This window comes from Cannabis sativa, chromosome 8, assembly GCF_029168945.1.
Source record: "Cannabis sativa cultivar Pink pepper isolate KNU-18-1 chromosome 8, ASM2916894v1, whole genome shotgun sequence".
Taxonomy (NCBI): domain Eukaryota; kingdom Viridiplantae; phylum Streptophyta; class Magnoliopsida; order Rosales; family Cannabaceae; genus Cannabis; species Cannabis sativa.
The window spans coordinates 43,027,212-43,043,269 of record NC_083608.1 but is presented as its reverse complement, the minus strand read 5'-3'; the positions used below and the strand labels follow the sequence as shown (position 1 = coordinate 43,043,269).

The window sequence follows — 16,058 nt, the reverse complement described above, 5'->3', positions numbered from 1 at the left end:
TCTTCAATCAATAAAGTGAATAAGTCATTTCATTCCTTTCTTCTCTTGATTCTTGTTTCCACAGTATGACCAGGTACGCCACAATGTCGGAGACTTTGGCAGCGTGCTTCTTCACTGGTGCAGAAGCAGATTTGGAAGATGACATCGTGAAGGAGCCCTAGACCTTCAAGATCTTTTCAGCAGTAAGAAGGTATTGTTAATAAAAAGTTTGTTTTTAGTATTTTTTTGTGGTTAATTTAGAGAAATTATATATTATTTATGTTAAATATATTTTATTTTGATTAATTTTTCTTAATTTATGATCGGTTTTATATGGTGGTTATGGTATTTTTCGATCTAATGTAGTGGTGGTGGTTATGCATGTTCTCGATTATTTGTCGACAGATTCTCGATAGGTTATCGACAAGATGTTGTTAAAAAAAGTTTGTTTTTAGTTTTTTTTTGTGGTTAATTTAGAGAGATTATATATTATTTGTGTTGAAATATATTTTATTTTGATGAATTTTTCTTAATTTATGGTCGGTTTTATATGGTAGTTATGGTATTTTCTGATCTAGTGTGGTGGTGGTGGTTATGTATGTTCTCGATTATTTATCGACAGATTCTCGATAGGTTATCGATAAGATGTTGTTAAAAAAAGTTTGTTTTTCTTTTTTTTTTTTAGTTAGATCGATTATATATTATTTGTGTTGAAATACATTTCATTTTGATGATAATTTCTTTTAATTTATGTAAGTTTGATTATCGACATATTGTCGATGGATTCTCAATAGGTTATCGATAGTAGTAATTAGTCTTTTAGTTGTCATGCTTGATGAGCGTATACTGATTATCGATGGGTTCTCGAAAGGTTCTCGATAGGATTTAGTGGTTATAGTGTTTTCTAATCTAGTGTGGTGGTGGTGGTTATGTATGTTCTCGATTATTTATCGACAGATTCTCGATAGGTTATCGACAAGATGTTGTTAAAAAAAGTTTGTTTTTAGTTTTTTTTTTGGTTAATTTAGAGAGAGTATATATTATTAGTGTTGAAATGTACTTTATTTTGATGAATTTTTCTTAATTTATGATCGGTTTTATATGGTTCTCGATACGTTCTCGAAAGTATTAATTCATGTTTGGCGAGTGTTTACTGATTATCGATGGGTTCTCGACAGATTCTCGATAGGATTTAGTATTTTTTATCATGTTTTCTCTTACATTTTTTTTAATTATTGTATTGTTTATATTTTACAGATGGCTCCAGAACTTATTATTCCAACTTCAGCCCATTTTTTCAGGTCGTGTGGCATATAGAGGGAGTGGAATATTCACTTAAATCGTTTAAAAGTTTAAAAAACATGAAGGATTAATTGAAAGGATGAAGGGAGCCCCTTTTGCCCAATTTTGGAAGGCTGAAACTTTTGCTTTCTCTTCAGTAGATTATTGCAAGGATGAAGGGAACTCCTTTTGGCCAATGTAGATTGATAGATGATAAATTCAACAAAATAAATATTAGAGCTAATAGCCTAACACTAATAACAAAGAAAAAAATGAAACTCTGCAAGTTCGCTTTTATACACCCAATTAAATCCTTCAACACTCCAAGCACTATCATAAAATACAACCAGAAACACAAGTGATCTTGCAATTCAATACAAACTACCAACAACTAAATCAGAATAACCAATTGAGAACTTGTAGAAAAGCAATCAATAATCGTGGAAAATAATAATCAGTCAATCATCGAGAAACAGTCGATAACATGTCGAGAAATCATCAATAACATGGGACAAGAAAGTTTAAAAACACAACTATACACACTATCAAAAAAACTATCGACAAACAATTGAGAACGCAATGATAACATGCCAAGAATGACTTTTTTTTGCTAAAACAAACCTCAATCATGATTGGAAATGCAAAATCATTTGCCATTTCGACAAACTATCGATAACCTATCGAAAAGCCTTCGAGAAAGGTCTTCCCTGACCTTGGGACATCCGAGTGGAGAACCTTTCGATAACCTATCGAAAAGCCTTCGAGAAAGGTCTTCCCTGACCTTGGGAGATTTGAGTCAAGAACCTTTCAAGAACTTATCGATAACCCGTCAAGAAATGTCTTTACTGACCTTGAGACATTCTCATCGAGAACGTATCGAGAAACTGTCAAGAAAAATACGAACACACAGAATACTCCAAAAAATGAAATCTCGCGATTTTAGCGAAAATTACATTAAAAACAAAAAGGTAAAATGGAAAATTCGTGTAATCAAAGAAATTAATTGGTACAAATTAATAAAGGGAGTCAAAATTGATATGAGGTGTTTTATTAATCATAAAAAGTAAAATTTTCCTTTTAATTTCAAAAACATTTTTTGATGTCGGCCATGACATTTCATTAAAGATATTAGGTCTGTATATAATATACCCTACCTTACACCCTACCTTACACCGGACTCCAATATTTTTGAACTATTATTATTCTATTTTGAGCATTATTTATGACACCCAACTTGAAAATTTAACGTTGTAACTCGTTACACGTGTGTGATATTTCTTTTTGAAGAAGATTTGCTGTGAAATTAATTGAATGGTGTGTGTGTGGTGATACTAGTTTTGTGTTTCTTTTGGGGCCTCAAAACCACCCCAAGTGGGTTCCACTCCACCACATTACATTTACACCTCTTATTAGATTTTGTTAATCAGATATGGCAGCTTCTCAATGGACCAACTTAGATAAGGGAAGGATTTATTTGGATTTCGTTAATTTCTCCTCTTAATCCTTTCTTACTTTTCTCATGTGATGATTTTGTAACACTAATATTATTAGGAACAGACCTCTCTCTCTCACTTTCATGAAAACTGATAATGGAGTTCTCCAATACTACTAGCCCAATCCCATAGAGAGACACCAACACACACTGTGATTTCATCAGTTCAGGTACTTAAAACTTTATTAGTGTTCTTTTTTCTCTATTTATGTATTTGGGAACTAAGACTTTGAACTACTTAGTTTGAGAATCTATATGGCTGTGGTTTTCACTCAATCCTTAATCTATTATTTATTTTTCTTCCAGTGTGTATAAACATGGCTGTGGTTTCCATATGCTACAAAATGCCTCACAGAAACCAAACTCAACACATTCAAAATCTAATGAGACACAACGAGAGAGGCATGATGATAACATGTGATAGTGTGAAACTTTTCTCTGTATACATCTACAAGAAGTGGAGCTCTTCCTCCAACATAAAAGGACCGATTCTTTTGCAGACAAGGAGTGATTTCCAACACAATCTAAGATCGATTTCGGAAACCAAATCTCATGTGGGAATCTTTTGTGCTAATCAGAAACAACTGAGATCATTGTCTTCTTACTTTGGAAAACTCCAAGATGCTAATAAACTCAAGTTACTCAACCCTGCAGAGTCTTCCAACAAACCACAATTGTGCTCAAACAAAAAGTTGGATATTCTAGGTGCTTATCTTGACAAGCTTGATAAAGGTAAACACACTACTTTTCTAGAAAAAAACATGGTATTTTAGGTGTGAAAATACGAGGTTATTTAGTATTAAATTTTACACATTATTTATGTTTCCAAACACAACCATAATGACAGATGAAAGCTCTGCTGACAAGGATTGTTCAACAGCTGCTGAGCCAACACTGTCTTCTTTCGAATGTCAGCATACAATCAAAGAAGACTATGAAAGGAAAGAAGATATGAAAATGAGGACTTACATGAACAAAGGAACTAGAATTGGTTCCCATGGTCCAAAGGAGTCTCAAAGGCTACAACAAGATGATGATGATGATGATGAAGATGAACCCTCTAATCTGTACTTAATGTAAAACAACTCAGCTTTTTACCTAAGTGAATTTTTATTTTTTAGATTAATTTGTTGTGATTATCTCCTCTGATGATAAAATATTGGATATGCAGAAGTACATTGGCTTCCATAAACATTGCAGTTGTTCTGTTTGAAATTGCAAGTCCAATTAGGAGCTCTGACATGGAATTGTCTTCTCTGCCATTACTATATGGAGCTAAAGTGAATCATTTAATCCTTGTTGGAGAATGGTGGAGGCTTATTACCCCAATGTTTCTGGTACAAGATTGACAATACATTGGGTTCGTGTTTATTCCATTCTGTATATAGTCACATTTTATTGATATGTTGTTTCACATATCCAAAAAAATAAAAAATAAGCTAATTTTCAAAACTAATGGATAGGTTAGAAGTAGTAGTAGTTTATAATAGAACATTGCTATTAGACACCAGTGGTACCTAGCACCTTCTCGACATGTAGCGTTGCGATTGGTTAGCGATACTCTATAAAAGTTTTTATATTAAACTCTATGGAACTCGATACTGAGTTGGACCAATAGCAATATTGACACATAAGAGGGTGCTAGGCAGTTACCCTTTAGCATTTCTCTATGTAATAATGTTATGGCTTCTTTTGCTTAAAATTTCCTTGAATTATGAGATACATGATAATTGGTATATATTGCAGAACTGTGGTGTTTTTGACATTGGTCTTGGTTGTTGGGCACTTTTTACATTTGGGCCTAAAGTCTGCAGAGGTTATGGGTCGTTTACATTTCTGTTGATTTACATCCTTGGTGGAATCTCTGGCAATTTGATTAGCTTTCTTCATACACCAAAACCAACTATTGGTGGCACAGTAAGCAACTTACATAAATCTTAACATTCTTAAAGAGCATTGCTACTATATCCCACTTAAAACGTAAGTAGGATTTAGTTCTAAATTAAATTATATAGGACCTGAAGACACCTAGTGTATACTTACTCAAGTTTTCTCATTTTATTATGATGCTTACACAGGCACCAATATATGCCATAATTGGAGCTTGGATGGTTTATCAGATCCAAAACAAAGATGTCATTTCCAAACAAGTTTCAGAAAACTTGTTCCAAAAGGCAATCATCATCACAGGTCTGGGCTTCATATTAAGCCATTTTGTTCCAATTGATGAATGGTAAGCTTAAAGTACTTATGTAGTGCAAAACAAATTGGATGAAAAAGCTATGAAGAAAATAAACAAGTAAAGTTTTATTTGTGTTTGCAGGGCACATTTTGGAGCAGCGTTTAGTGGTGTAGCGTATGGATTTGTTGCATGTCCAACACTTGAACTAGATGATATTACAGCTTCTGCTTCAAGTAGTAGTGGACAAGAAAAAGGAATAGCTCTTGTGAAACGACAATCTGATCCTTGGAAATCCCTCTTGTGGTTTAGTCTCTTCATTGTCGTTTTAACCTCTTTACTCTTCTTGGTCCAACCTCCTCTCAATGATATGGTTTTGGACAACTACTTCATATAGATAACAGGTGTAGGTGAGATGTGAGAGCTTACGTACGTAATGCCCTATTGTAAAATAATTATTAATTAATATATAAAGGTCTTTTGGTTCGTTTTTGACAATATAATTTCTTTCTTATTTCTTTTTGTATAAACAGTAATAGACATTAATTCACAACTAATGATTCGTAGAGTTTGGTTAAAATCATAACGACTAATGTCGAATCTAAACTTAGCGTAAAGTAAAACCCAAGAAACTATTTGGGAATATGATAACGATTAAATATACCTGTAACACACTCCTCTCGAAAGAGAAATTAATACCAAAATAATTTAACATATATAATACGTGGACCCCATGCATGGATTCCGCATGTCAAGAAAAGTGCACCTCTGTACTGCTGTAAAGAAACACTTTCAATAATCCAATTTCTCATAAACACTTAGTAACTACAAGAAAAAACGACAATAGGAAAGTGTATTAAAATTCTCATGTTTTTGGCCTATTTTGTTCACTTAAAAAGTGACTTAAAATAATCTTTCAGGGGACGCGAAAGATATGCCACACCTATTTAGTCGAGTTTCCAACAAGACTCCACGTAATCAAAAACTAAAGCAAAAGCTTTTCTTCTACTTCTTTCTTTTTCTTTGAATAACTCTTTTTGAGAGCATCAACCAACCTCAGAAACTATCCATATATAGCCTATATATACATAGATCCATTTATTTGTGCTGCTCATTCTATGTTGGGTAGTTGAGCTTATTGTGGGTTGTGGGTTGTGGGTTATTATGACTACGAGTGGGAGAGGTGTTAGAGACTTATTAGGTCCTCTTATTGTTGCTAACTTGGTAGTTCATCTAATTGTGCTTGGACTCGCTGGATGGTCTCTTGACAAATACATCGATGGAGAGGAAAACCATCCCCGTACACTCACTCTCTTCTCTCTCTAAATTTATGTGTATATATTTGGTTATATTTGAGAAACGGGTGTTTTATTTTATATCTTTTGTGTTGATAATGGCAGATTTAGGTGGGAATCCATCAACTAGATTCATGTTGGTGTTTGCTCTGGTAGGTGGGGTAGTGGGTGCTTGCTCTCTCATTTCAGGGCTCATCCATCTGCGTACTTGGCGTAGTGACAGTTTGGCTGCTGCTTCTTCCTTAGCTCTCATCGCTTGGGCTCTAACAGCTCTTGCTTTTGGGTACTCGTATATATATACAAACATACATTGCATGCATACATTAGTTCATGAGAAGTTACAGCCAAATAAATTCTCTTGTTGCAGACTTGTGTGTAAGGAAATGATACTAGGAGGACGCAGAGGAAAGCGCTTGGTAAAGATGTAACAGTATTGTTTAAACCAAATTCTCAGTGGAAAAAAAGATCTTGGTTCTTAATTCTTCTTCTTCTTCTTTGCAGCAAACATTGGAGGCTTTCATAGTGATATCACTCCTGAGTCAGATACTTTATGTGGTGCTTCTCCACGGTGGGGTGTACAGTAGTACTTATGGTCCAGGGTATCGCAATGACCCCCAGAAACCTGCCACATCAGCTGATATTTGATGCTTTTTTCGTTGTATGTTTTTATATATGTTGTTAGAAGAAAACTATATACTGTTATATGTTATATCGCATACATATACATTTTGCTTAGTACGAGTATATGGCAGAGGAACAAACCAACTGTACAAGTTTTGCATGCTTAAAAATAGTCCCAAGAATATTATTATGATTGCATACTGAAGTGTTCACTAGAGTTATAGTATATTCTTCTAAAACCCATTTGACCAACATTTACTGCGGTTATTAGTAGTTAAATTGAACAAATTCTCCACTAAAGAAAAGGGTTTGATTTGATTTGATCACTGGTTTGATTCATCATGAATCTGCCATTGGACAATGGCCAGAGTATGGCGACCTCCACAAGCAACAAGCTTAGCTATCCAACGTTCCTCACCTTCTTCATCATCAGTTGTAGTATTCTCTGTAGGAGGAGATAGGTCTATGGGAACCTCCATTGGTTGTCCGGTCGTCACCTTCCTCCCATATCCAAGCCGTCCATGGTCTCCCCGACCAAACTGCCATAGATAAGAAGTTGAATGAACGGTTGAGATCGTAAGTAAACAAGGTTAGAAGGAGACAATGCAAGTGACCAAGATGAAGGAATTTTATACATAAAAGATAAAAAAAAGCATATATGATGAGATTATTACCGAAAATATGCGACCATCACGGGTTAATGCAACCGAGTGAGTGCCTCCGCAGGATACCTATTCGAAAAAAGAGCATACCTTTTTATCTTTAGACAGTTTGAAAGAGGTAAAGACCAACCGTAGTGGTCAGAAGATTTGATTGAATTCAAACATGAATACTACCCTTCTATTAGAAAATCACTTTGAGTTACAAAGACAGTTTGCCAAAGCAAAATCATGGCAGGCTGACTTGCTGGCTAATGCAATTTAAGTAGTGAAATAATGATTCAAGATGATTGAACTCGAACCACTTTTAGTCCCCAGCTAAAAAATGCTTTGGGATATCAAGAAGCCCGTCCTATGATGCTTGCATACATTTTAAAAACAAAATAAGAAATATTTTGACAAGAGTAAATTTTTTAACCAAGGTAGCTTAATTTTCTCACACTTTCTGGTATCATACAAATCACTCTGATAAATGGATCATCTATCAACTGAAGAAGACCGATCAAAATGTTTATCCAGGTTTGATGAGACCATGTCATATCTAAGGAATAGTTCATTAATGGTACCTGAACAATATCCTCCCCAGCCAAAAGATTCACTTTCTGGGGCACCATTTTACTGCTTTTGTCATTATCTCCAAATCCAAGTCTTCCATGTTCCCCTCGTCCCCAACCATATACCTGAATTCAGATAACACAATAATGGAACCTTCGTTTTAAAGTGTTTTGCTCAAATTAGCATCCTGCAGAGTAGAATACTCACCTCTCCTTCATCTGTAAGTGCCGTAGAATGCCAACCACCAGCAGCAATATCAACCTGGATGAGAAAGAAGGACAATCTTATCAAAGCAAGCTACTCCAAAGACATAACAATAACAAACAAGAATTCAGAAAATTTAGACAAAAGAAAGAAAGAATAATGATGATGAAAATTCGAAATGAGCTAAACAAGGATCTGTCCAATGATTAGCGTAACTACTTAATTTTGGGGGGCTTCATTTGTACAAGTGAACAAATACTATAATTATAGAAAGAACCAACAAAAAATTAGTTAAACATATAGCTAGAGAGAAATCCAGTAAGCAACCGTGATACGAGAAAGAATAAAGTCCAATGATTCTTAGAACAAAGGAGAGCTTTCCCTGGAAGAAAGACAAAACATAGGACAGAAAGAATATTTTAGATAAAATAACACTAACCAGAGTAAGACCAGAAAGCCCTTGAACAGGAATTGGTTGGGATCTGGGTTGGGTATCTCCAGTTCCCAGTTGCCCATATTCATTATTACCCCATGCCCATAAAGTACCATCCTCTTGGAGAGCCAAATTATGGAATGCCCCAACAGCAATCACTCTGACAGCTTCAAGGCCTTGCACTCGGACAGGAATAGAAATCTGTTTTCTGTAAGAATTTACAAAGAATAAACAAAGTTTTCATAAATTTATTTATGCAAAATATACATGACTGTAAAACGGCAAAAGTGTGAATTCAAATTAAGACACCGTACATATCACCAGGAGGCCATGGCTGACCCCATGTCCATACTTGCCCTTCCCGAGTAAGTACCACAGAATGAGTACCTCCAGCAGCAACCTGTAATGTGAAAAATATAATCATATACGAAATGCACAATTCATATGGTTTAAAAGTATAGTATATCCTTTCAAAACAAGCAAAATTGAACAATCTAAGGCAACGTATGTTACTTGATTATGAAGACGAAAGTGCAATAGAAATTGAGGAAGAGCGCAAATATTTTATTCCAGGTCAATATCACCAGGCAGCTATAAATGAAAGGTGTGATAAGTAACATTACCGTGGATTTGTGATCTATTAAACTGGGCATGTGAAGGGGGGGAAATGGTAACAAACGTATACTAAAAACAAGAGCACAAAATACCTATTTCAAACTTCACAAGTTCACATCCATACGAGGCTTTAATAATTGTTTAGTTTCACAGAAAGGATATCCCTAAGAACTATTGTACAGCATTCCTAGTGACATTCTTTTTCATGACCTCTTAGTTAAAAAGGGTTGGAAAAATGATGCCATACTGAATACTGATCATACTTCACCGGAATCTCTTGACAGTATCTATATTATTTAGTAAACAGGCTATTATCTCATACTAAACATTCAAATGTTTCAAGTTTTTTTACTTGTAAATGAATTTTGTAACATTAATACGAAGATAACAAATCTAATATTCCATGCCTCCTTCGTGAAATAAACAGCCGTAAGCTAAATTCAATATAGAAAACGGAAAACATTCAATCTAACACGGTTCAGTATATGTCACACCATCTACCTGTGTCTTAGTAGCATACCTGGCGGACTACAAGCTTCGGCGCACACCGCTGAGGAATCACTATATCCCTTCTTAGAGGTCTACCAGTGTCATCCTTTCTCTCAGGTTCTTCACCACACTGGCCATACTCATTTCCACCTGAAAATATCAAAATGCATCCTTAGTCAATCAAAAACTAAATTCCCATTCAACTTCATCACACATTATGAGAATCCCACAATCCTTATTCAGACGTTTATAACAGTTTTGCAAAAAAAAAAAAAATAGTCAGCCATGTGGTTGGCTCCCACAAGGCCTGAGGTACGTGTCCCATCTGGTTACTTGTATAATTTCCTGGTCAGGAGGTACTTACATAACAATTGTTATTGTTTATTGCTTGGTCCCCAAATATTGTAGAGTTAGGTGGGTTATAGTTTAATGGAGACAAAATCCATTACCCATCATATTCAAGTAGTAATATTAGTCAAACAAGATTCTAAAATTGTAGCACAGAAGAAGAAAAAAAATACTAAAATCCAATATCATATTCATACCCCAAGCATAAGCCCGGCCTTGATCATCAACAGCCAAACAATGCCAACCACCAATAGCAGCCTGCACATTGAAAGTAAAAGAAAAAAGAGATGAGTTCAAACTTGAGGAGAAAAAGAAAACCTCCAATCGTTGATTTTTCTCTTAAACACGAAAGCTTGTTTCAAAGCAAAAAGGAGGATTACCTCGACAATCTTGACATTAGCCAGAGCCTTAACCTGGCTTGGAATATTTTCAGTTTTAGTTTCAGGAGGGTGTCCAAGTGTTCCTCTTTGATTCCATCCCCATGTAAACAACTTTATACATATACAGCATAATAAAAATACAGTGAGTAACGAGAAGAAAAAAGGGTAGCAGAAAAATATTAGTTTACGATGCTAAAAGGAGAAAAGGAAAAACCTTGCCATCTTCGCAAATGGCGAGGGAATTTCGGCTACCAGCAACTACAGAACGAACGTTTTGAGACTCGAGAGCTTTAACAACGGAAACCCATTCTTTATCTTCATTACTCCCCAATCCTAATTGCCCATCTTCTCCTGAGCCCCTGTTTTATGACATAATCCATTAAGCAAGTCAAAATCAAAACCATAACTTTTTTGCCCAATTATTGATGGAACAGATAACACGTGAAAAAGAGCGAGCAGAGACCAGGCTATAATGGCAGAATCCGAAGCCATGAGAGGTTGAAAGAGAGAGGTGTGAAGGAGAGAGTAAGAAAAAGAGCAGCCCAACCCAAGCACAAGCACAAGTAAAAGAGTAGTGAGTATGGTATTCAAACTCGGACACAGCGAACCCGATGCGGCAATGCGTCAGCCATTTAGTGGGCATGGGAACAACAAAACCCAATTTTATTTATTGTTTATTAAATGATAAAATCTTTTTAATTTTTAAAACGTTTTTTGAGTTTTTATGAGACAGCTGCCCTCTTTTGACCCTTGGTGAAATGCCACTTTCCTCGTTTAGGTTAATGATTTTTGTATGCATTATTAAGATTGTTAGATTTAAGAATTTTTATTTAATTTCATTCAATTTTACTATTTCAGTAATTATTTATGTACAAAACCATGCTATCATGCCTCTCGAATTTGACATGTACTAAATGATACCGAACTTTCATCATATTAAACTTTTTTTAATAAAATGATATTTTTGAGGATATTTTTAACGACCTTAAAAGTACAAGGTACATGATTTGATACATGTCAAAGTTCGGAGACAAAAATACTAATTAGTCTAAAATAAAAGATGGGGTATCAGTGTGAGTTGTAATTGTGACCCACCTAATGTAATCTTAGTCATTGCTGACTAATTCAGATAGAAGCGAAAATCCAAGTAATCCTTGCTGCTATGCCCCACACTACTTGAGGTACACAAGTGTTTGTTTTACAATCCTTTTCGGTCCCATTTTCCTCATTAAAATACAACTAATCAAGTTTAAAAGAATATTAAAAGCAAAAAGTTTGCCTTTACCATAATTTTCGGTAGACACTGTCCCCAATAATTTAGTTAAGAAATAACACTTGCTAATTTACCAAAAAAAAATGAGTTGTCTTTTTTAAGAGAATATATTTGATCTACACGTTCAAATCAAAGTGAGAAGCTGGCGATTCCGATGAGACAAATGACCTCATGAATCAAGAATGTTTAACTTGAACGTGCACAAAACGACTACAAAAACATAATAAAAATAAACACAACCCACTGACCTATTACATACATGCACCTCATTCAAAACTAAAATTGAATACTTCCAATGCTAGTTTGAAAATAAATAATTTTGAAAAAGGAAAAAAAAAAAACAGACACTTCTCACCAACTATGAAAAGCAAAATAGCAAAATATATAATACGTCGGAATAGTTCCAACCCTGAAACGTCAAGGACATCTGAGTTCATTCATTAAGAAAATGTGCAACTACAACCATGGTTGGATTGGATCTACTTAAAAATCACAATACAGAGTACACATTCTTCTTTAATCCATCCAAGCTTTTCTTCGGTCATCACTGCTGTCCAGTGCTTTCTCCGGTTTCACGTTTTGATGCTTCCTTGATCTCCTCCCCAGCATCATCCTAAAATTTCACCATAACAAAGAAAAAATTATTTACATGATCAATATGTATAAACATATAAAGATATTTGAAAGTGGGAGAGAAAGTTACCGTGATGTCAGAAGTCCAGAGTGTCAGGTTGTCTCGGAGAAGTTGCATGATCAATGTACTGTCCTTGTACGAGTCCTCACCTAATGTATCTAGCTCAGAAATAGCCTCATCAAAAGCCTGCATAATTTAGATTAGATTAGATATGAAAGTAAGAATCTTTATTGACTGTATGTAATATATGCAAACAAAAGTACATACCTGTTTTGCAAGATTGCAAGCACGATCAGGTGAGTTGAGGATTTCGTAATAAAACACAGAGAAGTTAAGAGCAAGTCCAAGCCTAATTGGGTGAGTAGGAGCCAATTCTGCAAGAGCAATGTCCTGCAAAGAGATAAAAAAAAATAAGATGTAAAAAACCATTACCAAAATAAGAAAATGCCAACAAAAAGAACTACTTTACTATGATAGTACACACCTGAGCTGACTTGTAAGCCAACAAAGTGCTCTCAGCAGCTTCCTTCCTTTCAGATCCAGTCTTAAACTCAGCCAAGTACCTGTGGTAATCACCCTTCATCTTAAGATAAAATACCTTAGACTCGGCAGATGAGGCTGAGGGAATAAGATGAGATTCCAAAAGGTTCAAAATTCCTTCACAGATCTTGCTCAACTCAGATTCAATCTTTCCCCTGTACTCCTTAATAATCTTAACATGGTCCTCATTTCCTCTACTTTCCTCCTTCTGTTCAATAGAGGAGATGATCCTCCATGAGGCCCTTCTAGCTCCAATCACATTCTTGTAAGCCACGGAAAGCAAGTTTCTTTCCTCAACAGTGAGCTCCTCAACATCAACGGTTTTGGCTACTTTCTCCATAAACTCAACCATCTCTTCATAACGCTCAGCCTGTTCGGCCAACTTGGCCATGTAGACATTCTCCTCCCGTGATGATTCAGTTGGCGACATCTTTAAATAATTTATGTATTACTGGATTCTGGAAAATAATCAAAAGACGTATAACAATTAAACTCCAAATCATATCATACATCTTTACAAGTAGGGGTCAAAATAAGATATAAAAGGCCAACTTTCTCTAAGGCAAACATTACTATGGAAAAACAAAAAAGTTATAGGTTACTAAGTAATTACACAAATATTTCGTAATTCAGATCTGAAGAAAATATACATGCCCAATAAATAAAACGACAGTAGAAGAAAACATCACTAGAATATCCTAAAGATCATTTCTAAAAATTAATTTTAATGAAATTCTAAATCATGTATCATAAAACGCTGAATCAACATCGTATATACAATAAAATTTGACGAAGAGAATAATAAAGCACAAAAGAACAAAGGTAATTACAGACCCACATGGGTATTCAGATCTAGAAAAGAAACGCGGACACACTTACATGAATCTTAACAGTAACAGACCTATATTCCTGAAAAAACAAAAGATTATACTCTTTTATACTGAAAACAAAAGTTAATACCTACTTACTATTGTCATTTAATTTTTTTTCCACAAATTATCTCGGCAACCAACAGATCGAAATCCAATCCATTAACACACAATTATATATGTTTGAAAAAAAAAATTATAAAGCCCAGACAAACTAGAAAAAACAAATTATTATTTTTACGATCAATCTTCTAGATCTAAAGAAACCATATAATTGTGATGAAAACAAACTCACCCAACCGCCAAATCAATAATAAAAAATTAATACAATATATATCAGAAACACATGAACCCGTTACCAAATCAGAAACAAGCCAAAAAAACAAAATAAAAAGCCGACTCATAACACTAGATCTTCAAAATGTAAACAAATTAGTAAAATCACAGAGAAATTCATCGAAAAGAGAAGGCAAACCCTAAAATCCTGAATCGAAATCAATGAGGAATAGGGGAAGAAGGGTTTGGGTCCATACCTGTTTAGAGTAAGAAAATAAGAGAGTAAGCGCGTAGCCGCACGCAAAGAGAAAATTAAAATGGAATGGAAAAAGTGGGGATGGTTGTGGTGCTTAAAAATTGTCGCCTATGAGAGGTGGAAGGGAGTAAGGTCCAATGAGAACACGACACGTGTAGATAACGGAGATTCCATGGACCTGTTATAGTAAATTTACATCGGTTTTTGCACGCTGCCGTTGACCGTCAAACGCCTTCATTATTGGAATTGTCCTTTTTTATTGGGTCTTCGTGGGCCGAACATTAAATGATCCAATGGGCTTTTTACCATTACCCTCTTTACTGTATCAACCATGAATATGCGTATACAGCAAAACCTAGTATTAAATTGTAAATATATTTAAGGCATAAATATCATATTTTTCAGTTTGTATGATTTTTTTTCCACGAATATTAACATGTACTAAATTATGCCTCCTAAATTTTTAAGATCGTCAAAAATGCCCCTAAACTATTGAGATTATTGGATTTAAGGACTTTTGTCCAATTTTAGTAAAAAAGTCTAATATAAATAAAAGTTCAGGGGCATGATTTAGTACATGTCAAAGTTCGAGGGGCATGATTTGATAGATATCAAAGTCTGGGGAGCATGGTTTAGTACATAAACAATCACCAAAAGTAAAATTGAATGAAATTAGACAAAAGTCCTTAAATCTAACAATCTCAATAGTTCAGGGAAAATTTTTAACGGCCAGAAAAGTTCAGTGGACATGATTTGGTACGTGTTAAAGTTTAAGGGGCAAAAATCTCAATTAGCCTATTTAGTTTTATACACATATATTACATTTTTTTTCTTGTTATGAATTCAATATCAAACGTTATGTTTTACATTTTCCTATCAGTAGTTCAGCACAACTCTGTTACCCACGAAAAAAGATATACGTGTTTACCTTGTTTATTTCCTATAAGAAAACATAAGAATTATTTTTAGTTGATTTAATATTTTATTTCAAACAGTTATATTAATAATATAAACTATTGATCTCGCTTTTGACCAACAATATAAAGTTAATTAAAGCAACAAGAATGATAATAAATTAATAATAAAAATAATAAAATAAAACAAGAATTATAAAGGTTCGGCTCCATATAGTGGTATTAGTATACTCTCCTTTTAATTGTATTACTTAGAGAAAACTACTAAGATCACAAGGTCTGGCCATGTGAGTTTCTTAATAGCTCTCGAGAGTATACAAAGATTTCTGCAGAGTAATCGCTAGTTAAGAGTACCAAAAAGCATTCCCTTTCGCATTGAATGACTTCACAATTTATAGGGAATATTGTGTGGACATTGTCCCACATGGAATAAATGGTAGAGAATTGAGCCATATATAAGAACATGGGCTACTCCACTCATTGCCAACTGGTTTTGAGATGGAACCCCATGATTCTCAACATGGTATCAGAGCCATATCCCTTGCGGACAAGCGATCATATCCGATCCGCACCTATACAGATAGTGACCATGTCCACTCTAATACGGTTCAAGATTGATGAGTAAAAAATAGCCATCATCTTGAGGGGGAACATTGTGTGGACATTGTCCCACATGGAATAAATGGTACAGAATTGAGCCATATATAAGAACATGAGCTACTCCACTCATTGCCAATTGATTTTGAGATGGAACCCCATAATTCTC

At 34.7% G+C, this 16,058-nt stretch overlaps 4 protein-coding genes across 8 annotated transcripts; 2 read left to right on the top strand and 2 right to left on the bottom strand.

Annotated features, from left to right (window-relative positions):
• Window positions 1-2,690: 2,690 nt before the first annotated feature.
• LOC115700962 (RHOMBOID-like protein 9, chloroplastic) lies at window positions 2,691-5,429 on the top strand. Of its 2 annotated transcripts, none has more exons than XM_030628644.2 (7): window positions 2,691-2,922; window positions 3,059-3,484; window positions 3,633-3,828; window positions 3,924-4,089; window positions 4,499-4,669; window positions 4,831-4,985; window positions 5,076-5,429. In XM_030628644.2, exons 2-7 carry the CDS (start codon window positions 3,070-3,072, stop codon window positions 5,326-5,328), a joined length of 1,356 nt encoding a protein of 451 aa, XP_030484504.2. In that variant the 5' UTR covers window positions 2,691-2,922; window positions 3,059-3,069; the 3' UTR covers window positions 5,329-5,429. The 2 variants fall into 2 exon arrangements, with proteins under 2 accessions (XP_030484504.2, XP_030484503.2); XM_030628643.2 differs by having other exon boundaries at window positions 3,600-3,828.
• Window positions 5,430-5,552: 123 nt separating this feature from the next.
• On the top strand, window positions 5,553-7,048 carry LOC115700964 (membrane protein PM19L). Its single transcript, XM_030628647.2, has 4 exons — window positions 5,553-6,231; window positions 6,332-6,509; window positions 6,594-6,642; window positions 6,728-7,048. Exons 1-4 carry the CDS (start codon window positions 6,096-6,098, stop codon window positions 6,869-6,871), a joined length of 507 nt encoding a protein of 168 aa, XP_030484507.2. The 5' UTR covers window positions 5,553-6,095; the 3' UTR covers window positions 6,872-7,048.
• Window positions 7,008-11,301, bottom strand: LOC115700963 (ultraviolet-B receptor UVR8). Its single transcript, XM_030628645.2, has 11 exons — window positions 10,994-11,301; window positions 10,745-10,889; window positions 10,531-10,641; window positions 10,348-10,408; window positions 9,834-9,952; window positions 9,013-9,098; window positions 8,705-8,906; window positions 8,269-8,322; window positions 8,073-8,186; window positions 7,522-7,578; window positions 7,008-7,386 (listed from the first exon to the last, which is right to left on the bottom strand). Exons 1-11 carry the CDS (start codon window positions 11,020-11,022, stop codon window positions 7,171-7,173), a joined length of 1,194 nt encoding a protein of 397 aa, XP_030484505.2. The 5' UTR covers window positions 11,023-11,301; the 3' UTR covers window positions 7,008-7,170.
• Window positions 11,302-12,162: 861 nt separating this feature from the next.
• LOC115698665 (14-3-3-like protein A) lies at window positions 12,163-14,531 on the bottom strand. 4 transcript variants are annotated; one of them, XM_030625797.2, is made up of 5 exons: window positions 14,380-14,530; window positions 12,922-13,435; window positions 12,705-12,827; window positions 12,507-12,623; window positions 12,163-12,416 (listed from the first exon to the last, which is right to left on the bottom strand). In XM_030625797.2, exons 2-5 carry the CDS (start codon window positions 13,405-13,407, stop codon window positions 12,348-12,350), a joined length of 795 nt encoding a protein of 264 aa, XP_030481657.1. In that variant the 5' UTR covers window positions 13,408-13,435; window positions 14,380-14,530; the 3' UTR covers window positions 12,163-12,347. The 4 variants fall into 4 exon arrangements, with proteins under 4 accessions (XP_030481657.1, XP_030481658.1, XP_060957950.1 ...); XM_030625798.2 differs by having other exon boundaries at window positions 14,322-14,441; XM_061101967.1 differs by lacking the exon at window positions 14,380-14,530 and adding an exon at window positions 13,857-13,881.
• Window positions 14,532-16,058: the final 1,527 nt, after the last annotated feature.

Coding starts and splice junctions, on each gene's coding strand:
- LOC115700962 (XM_030628643.2), top strand. CDS start 3,070: ATGGCTGTGGTTTCCATATGCTACAAAATGCCTCACAGAAACCAAACT. Junction 4,090..4,498: donor TTATTACCCCAATGTTTCTG/GTACAAGATTGA, acceptor TATATATTGCAG/AACTGTGGTGTTTTTGACAT. Junction 4,986..5,075: donor TTTGTTCCAATTGATGAATG/GTAAGCTTAAAG, acceptor TTGTGTTTGCAG/GGCACATTTTGGAGCAGCGT.
- LOC115700964 (XM_030628647.2), top strand. CDS start 6,096: ATGACTACGAGTGGGAGAGGTGTTAGAGACTTATTAGGTCCTCTTATT. Junction 6,510..6,593: donor CTAACAGCTCTTGCTTTTGG/GTACTCGTATAT, acceptor CTCTTGTTGCAG/ACTTGTGTGTAAGGAAATGA. Junction 6,643..6,727: donor GACGCAGAGGAAAGCGCTTG/GTAAAGATGTAA, acceptor TCTTCTTTGCAG/CAAACATTGGAGGCTTTCAT.
- LOC115700963 (XM_030628645.2), bottom strand. CDS start 11,022: ATGGCTTCGGATTCTGCCATTATAGCCTG. Junction 9,099..9,833: donor CGAAGCTTGTAGTCCGCCAG/GTATGCTACTAA, acceptor TTCACATTACAG/GTTGCTGCTGGAGGTACTCA. Junction 7,387..7,521: donor GTGATGGTCGCATATTTTCG/GTAATAATCTCA, acceptor TATCTATGGCAG/TTTGGTCGGGGAGACCATGG.
- LOC115698665 (XM_061101966.1), bottom strand. CDS start 13,407: ATGTCGCCAACTGAATCATCACGGGAGGAGAATGTCTACATGGCCAAG. Junction 12,828..12,921: donor TGGCTTACAAGTCAGCTCAG/GTGTGTACTATC, acceptor ATCTCTTTGCAG/GACATTGCTCTTGCAGAATT. Junction 12,624..12,704: donor CTTGCAATCTTGCAAAACAG/GTATGTACTTTT, acceptor TAAATTATGCAG/GCTTTTGATGAGGCTATTTC.